We start from the raw sequence: 5,909 nt of genomic DNA on the forward strand, positions 1-5,909 counted from the left end.
CCTTTTTAGCTGAAGGCAGGCTTTTGGGGGGGGGGTCTCTTCTGGATTTTTCAACATTGTGTCAACAATGAGGTGGTTAGTTTAGTTGTACTTACTTGTTTTTCCACTAGATTGTAAACTTTAAAAGTTCAGAGCTTATCTTTTGTCTTTGTGTCTGCACTGCTTAGCACAATATTAGTAACACAGCAGGAAAATATTTGTTGAATGTTTATTACAATTCCAGAAAGCATTCAGGTTGATTTTCATGCAACAGTTTTGGATTTTTCTTAGGCCTTTTTTAGTTTCTCCTAACACATACGACACACATGAAGACAGTACAGGAGTTTAAAAATTTAAGCCAGAAATGATTTCCTTTAAATTTGTTTTCATACCTGTTAGGTCATTTAGTGGAATGGAGAGAAAGTACAAAATGTAATTGCAGGTTAAAAAGATACAACTAAACTGCTTTATAAATCAGGATCATTTTAACTCTTTTCTTTCCTTTCTCCACTACCATCTTTATTTTTCATCTTTTACCAAATTTGGGATCAGGACGATGTTTTGAAATAGTGTGCACTGTTCAATTATTACTATTATTATTATTATTATTTGTTTTAGGGTTTCAGGGTAGGATAAATATTGCATCTTTATTTTTAAATATATATTTTTAAGTTCATCGTTTCTTTCTCATGCTCTCCAAAAGGCTTTCAATTTTTCAGTGGAACACCTTAGATTTTATTGGAAGCATAACTGTGCATGTACTTTTTATGTATAAACAGTATGTTTATATGTAAACATGTATAAATACTGTGTGTATTATATATGTTAAGCCTACCTGGTGAAATTTTAGGATGATGGGCTGGAAATGCTAAATATGTAATCACTGAATTTTCTCTGAGACCTGAGTTCTGTCGGGTTATTCTTGACTTTTTTTTTTTAATAGAAACTTGTATAAGTATAGGTTCTTTGGTAAAAACTCCAACTATTCCAATTGCTATGTCCTTGTCTCTTGGGAAACATAAGTAAATATTTAATGGTTCTTCAGTAGTATAGCATGAATGCTTAAAATATTAATTGTGGTCAGCCAGTTGTATGGTTATTGATATCCTATTGAAAATAACTTATTTTAGAACACTATTCCAATTTGCTCCTGATACTGTAAAACTGAACTGATTTCTGTAGTAGAGAAAATGAATATAATTTGTTAGTGTCACAAAAGTTTAGCTATCTCTGGGGTCATTCTGAAGTCATTTATGTTCTATTTACATTCTTGGAATATTAGACATTAGGGTTAGGAGACTATTCTCTTTTTTTGGTAGTACTGGGGATTGAAACCGGGGGCCTTCACACTGAGCTGTACCCCAGCCTTCATCTCTTTGTTTTGAAACAGCTTTGTACGGGTTTGGCTTGAATTTGTAGTCTTTTTGCCTCACCCTCTAGTGTGCTAGGATTACAGATGCACACCAGCACATCCGGCTTCCCATCCTGCTTCTTGTAGCACTGGGAGGATGTTGTAGAGGGGAGACATTTTTACTACTGTTATTTGTTAAAGCTTCACTGGTGTTTCAGGTTAGGTGGTATGGTAATTGCTCACCACTTTTCCTGTTACCTGCGGTTTTCAACCAGTGCTACACATTAGAATGACTTGTGCAATTTTAAAACTTTACATACCAGACCAGTTAAATCAGATTTTCCAGGGCTGGAAGGTTTTAATGTACAGCCAGTATGATGATCCCTGCAAAGTATTGGTAAGTTGCAGACAGAACCTATTATGTAGTTACTGGCTTAGTAATTGTAATTAACCAGTTGGGAATTCCTGGATGAAATATAATATTCTTGCAAATATTTATTGGTTCTTAACATTGTGCTAAACATTTTTTAGTTGGTAGAAATACAAAGATGAATAAAATGAGGTTGATAAAGTAGCAGTCTAGGAGGGGAGATAAAAAGAGAAATAATTATGACAAAATATTAATGTAGAGATGTGACTAGGATAACTTTTGGTAACACATAGTTAGGAACAATTACTTTTGCCTCAGGCTTGGGATATGGGATTGAGTACACTGTGGGTGAGATGAAATGAGAAGTTGTCAAGATTTTACAGAGAAAGGGGATATGACATAACTGTACATTAATGTAGGTCATAATCAAGTATAGAGAGGTTTATAAATCATGTTGAAGAACATGAATGTTATTGTGCATGTTAGGAGGCCACAGGAACAAATACACTCAGGGTCCTGGTAGATAATTTCAAAGAGTGAGACTAGGCAGATGTTAGGAAGACATTTAAGTGGGAAAAAATTTTTAGTGTTTTAATTAAAACTAAAATAAAATGGAATGTTCTTAGTTAAATACACATGTAAAATTTAACTTCTAAGGATCAGTTGCCAGGATCAGAGTACAAGAGTCCACTATAGGATTATAAACAAGGAAAGGCTAAATGATACATGCTTTAGTTACTTTCTCATTGCTCAGACAGATTTCCTGACACCCACAACTTTTTTTTTTTAATTTTATTTAAGGAGAAAAAGAAAAAAAAAGTAGAGAAAGGGTACAAGTTATACAGATTTACAGAAAAAAATAAACAGTAAGAAATCACTAGTTAATGGATTACATATTGTCATCTTAGAAATAATTGTTCAGGTTACAAAATTAAAGCTTATAAAGTGGACATTCCAACAGTGAGACTGCAAACAGTTCTGTGCAATGATCCAACAAAACTCAGTAATATCATTATCTATCTTATACACTTAAATATACATGCAGTTATATCATTTAGAGCACTTTCTTTTCCTCTCTTTTGTACAGTGACAATTACACATTTTGGGTTTTACACATTTTGGGTTTTGTTATGACACCCACAACTTAAAAGAAGAAAGATTTATTTTGGCTCACAGTTTGTATAGGTTTCAGTTCATAGTCAGCTGGTTCCAAGCCAGGGTGGCATGGCAGAGGAGACATAGCTCATGGTATGGCACTGGAAAGCAGAGAGAGGGATCAAGGAGGAGGAAAGGAGATAGACCTTTCCAGGCTGTGCCTCCGTGACCCATCTCCTCCAACCAGAATTTGTCTCCCAAATCACATTTAGTTCTAAACTCATCAGTGGACTAGTTCACTGGTGAGTGTCACACCCGCATGATTCAAGAGCTCTACCTATGAGCAAATAAGACTTTGAGGGAACATCTAGATATAAATCATAACAGTATGATAGCATTTCTATAAAAGTGTTGTAGAAATAGAATTTTAAGAGTCGAGGTTAGAGATGAGCCTAAGTGAACAGGTTACCCTAGTAATCTAAGTAGTATTTAGGAAACTATTGGTGCTTTCCAGTTATAGGGTAAGTGCTTCTGAAGCCAGTACCACTATTGATTTCAAACGAGGATGCTTATACTTAGTTGTCTTGAGTTTCCCTTTTAGGCCGCCTTCATTGATGATAGATCCTCTTTGTTCCATCTGTGTCATTACCATACTGCTTCGCATCCTCAGTATCATTATCTTTTTCTACTTTTCTGTGTGTTGGCAAAACTTTTTGTTTTTCATTTTCACGTTGTTTGTGTCTCCTTTGATACAGATTCTTAGATTAACAATCTGATGCTTCATAGAAAATGTCATTTTTTTTTTAAGCCTGTGATTTAACACTTCTGCATCTGGCCACTATTTTCACTCTGGAACAACTCATCAAAGCAGGCAACTAGTTTTATTTTACAGTTTTCAAAGCCTGACTCTTGGAAAGTGACACACTTGAATAAAGAAATGCCATTTTTCTGTTGAATTATACCATTTTGTTTATTATTACTACCAAAAACATTGTATATTTGTTGGTATGGTCAAGTAGTTTTCATTTTTGGCATCTCTTATTTTCATGTCTTGTTCAGATTCTAACATTTAAAGTGAACAAGCATTAACAGTTTATCTTATTTGTGCTGCTTTTTACATCCTACTCTTCTCCTTTGTATATTGTAAACATTTAGTGTTTACATTTCTTAAGTGGCAGTTTACCCGAGATAAAACTGTAAGGTGGTGGCTGTTTCCTTTATTATTTGAATATCAGTAGCTTCTTTGTCTTTTGAGTCTGATGTTGTTAATGAGAAGTCTGCTATTAGTGTAATTATTCCTTTGTTGATAAGCTGATCTCCTTTTTAAAAATGTTTTTTCTGTCCATCCTTGATGTTCCATAGTTTAATTGTAGGTAGAAATTTATTTATCATAGTTATTTCTTGATGTATATTATCTGTCTAAGGAGTCCTAATTTTCTTCAGGTCTGGAACATTCTTAGTCTTTTCAGTACTGCCTCTGCCAATCCCACTCTTTGAAGTTTCTGAAATTTGTATTAGGAGTATGTACTTCCAATCTATCTTATAAGGTATTTTTATCACTTTATATCTTTGCCACATTCTGAATCATTTTCTCAGTATGTGTTCCATGAGACAGTTCTCTCTTCAGACCGCAATACAGAGTTGTAGGCTGTACTAGATACTTTCCTGTTGCTGAGACACAATATCTGGCACCTACATCTTGAAGGTGGAAAGTTTTATGTTAGCTCAGAGTTTCAGTGGGTTTGGTCTCTGGTTAGGAGGCTCCAGTGGGGAGATAGTAAGGTGAAAGAGCGTGGCAGAGGAACGTGGTGGCCGAGAAACAGTGAGATGAGAGAAGCCAGGAGAATGCATCCAAGTCACACCCACTTCTGAGCAGGCCCTACTTCTGAATGTCAGACTTGGGGAACATGTATCATCATATGAAATAGGAACAGTCATAGGCTGAAAGTGAGGGATTCCAAGGTAAAATGAAAGGGACATAGAAAATGGTGAAGGTCATCAAGATGAAAGTAACTTTTAAGTGGTTTTTTTTTTTTTTTTCCTTTTTTCTTTCTTTTTTTGGTGGTGGTACTGGGAACAGAATCCAAGGCCTTGCACATAATGGGAAAGGAGATTTTAATTGCTTTTAAAAGTGAAAATTTAAGTAAAATTTAATTGATGTTTTCTGAAAGCAGAAAAGAAAACTTAGTTGTATTAGCTGAAAATGTATTTTTATCTTACTTTGTATTAACGGAGGATGAGAAGAAAAGAGATATGAAAATTAGATGTGCATTTCAGTCTTGGTTCTTCAAGAGCTTTAATCTTGCCAGTTTTTTAAAACTTACGAAATAGAGGTAGTAGTGAATACTTCCCAGTTTTAAATATATATGTTTGGTAACTGGGAATTGAACTCAGGACCTTGTACTTGCCAGGCAGGCACTGTAACATTGAGCCATATATCTCTAGTCTTTGTATTGTGTTTATCAAGATCACTGAGATGATTGTTAAAATATTTTGAAAAACATAACCATTGTGCATTAAATACAGAGATGTAAACTTGTTGTAACCCATTGACTTAAATTATTTTGGAGTTGCTCTTTGTGTGCTTATTTTCTCAAAATTAAAGGGGATAATATATTAGAAGTAAGGTATTAATATTTGGAGAATATAGGCTTGTGCTTTTCTTTTTAAAATAATAATCAAATGTAAATATTGTACTTTTTTGTTTGTTTCAATGAATTTACTTGCTAAAATTCATTTAGAATGTGGGTGAAATGGAAGTCATTTAAATTAGATCACACCTATATTCAAAATCTGTATTTGAATCATAGGGTTTTATTGTAAAAGTACTGCTCTCTGAAATCCAAAGCAGATAACACTTTTGCCTTTTTAAAGCACTAGAACTAAACTTCATTAATTTGGTATAATATAACACATTTTATTTATTTATTTATTTTTGGTACTGGGGCTTGAACTCGTGACCTTGTACTTAGCAGGCAGGCACTTATGCTGCTAAGCTAAACCCCCAGCCCAACAAAGTATAATTAATATTTTTTTCCTGTTTGGCAGGCAGCCAGATAAATTGGTGGTAGTTTGGACAAGAAGAAGCCGAAGGAAGTCTTCTAAGGTCAGTCA

At 34.3% G+C, this 5,909-nt stretch overlaps 1 protein-coding gene across 10 annotated transcripts in view; it reads left to right on the plus strand.

Annotated features, from left to right (window-relative positions):
• Ehbp1 (EH domain binding protein 1) overlaps window positions 1-5,909 on the plus strand; it is a 321,489-nt gene that overhangs the window by 34,199 nt on the left and 281,381 nt on the right. For all 10 annotated transcript variants that reach the window (XM_063229491.1, XM_063229492.1, XM_063229490.1 and 7 more), the window contains exon 3: window positions 5,844-5,901. In XM_063229491.1, the coding sequence (XP_063085561.1) occupies window positions 5,844-5,901 (58 nt within the window). The remainder of the gene's footprint in view (window positions 1-5,843; window positions 5,902-5,909) is intronic.

Source organism: Cavia porcellus, unplaced genomic scaffold (assembly GCF_034190915.1).
Source record: "Cavia porcellus strain 051 isolate PalLab524CR breed Dunkin Hartley unplaced genomic scaffold, mCavPor4.1 scaffold_18, whole genome shotgun sequence".
Lineage (NCBI taxonomy): Eukaryota > Metazoa > Chordata > Mammalia > Rodentia > Caviidae > Cavia > Cavia porcellus.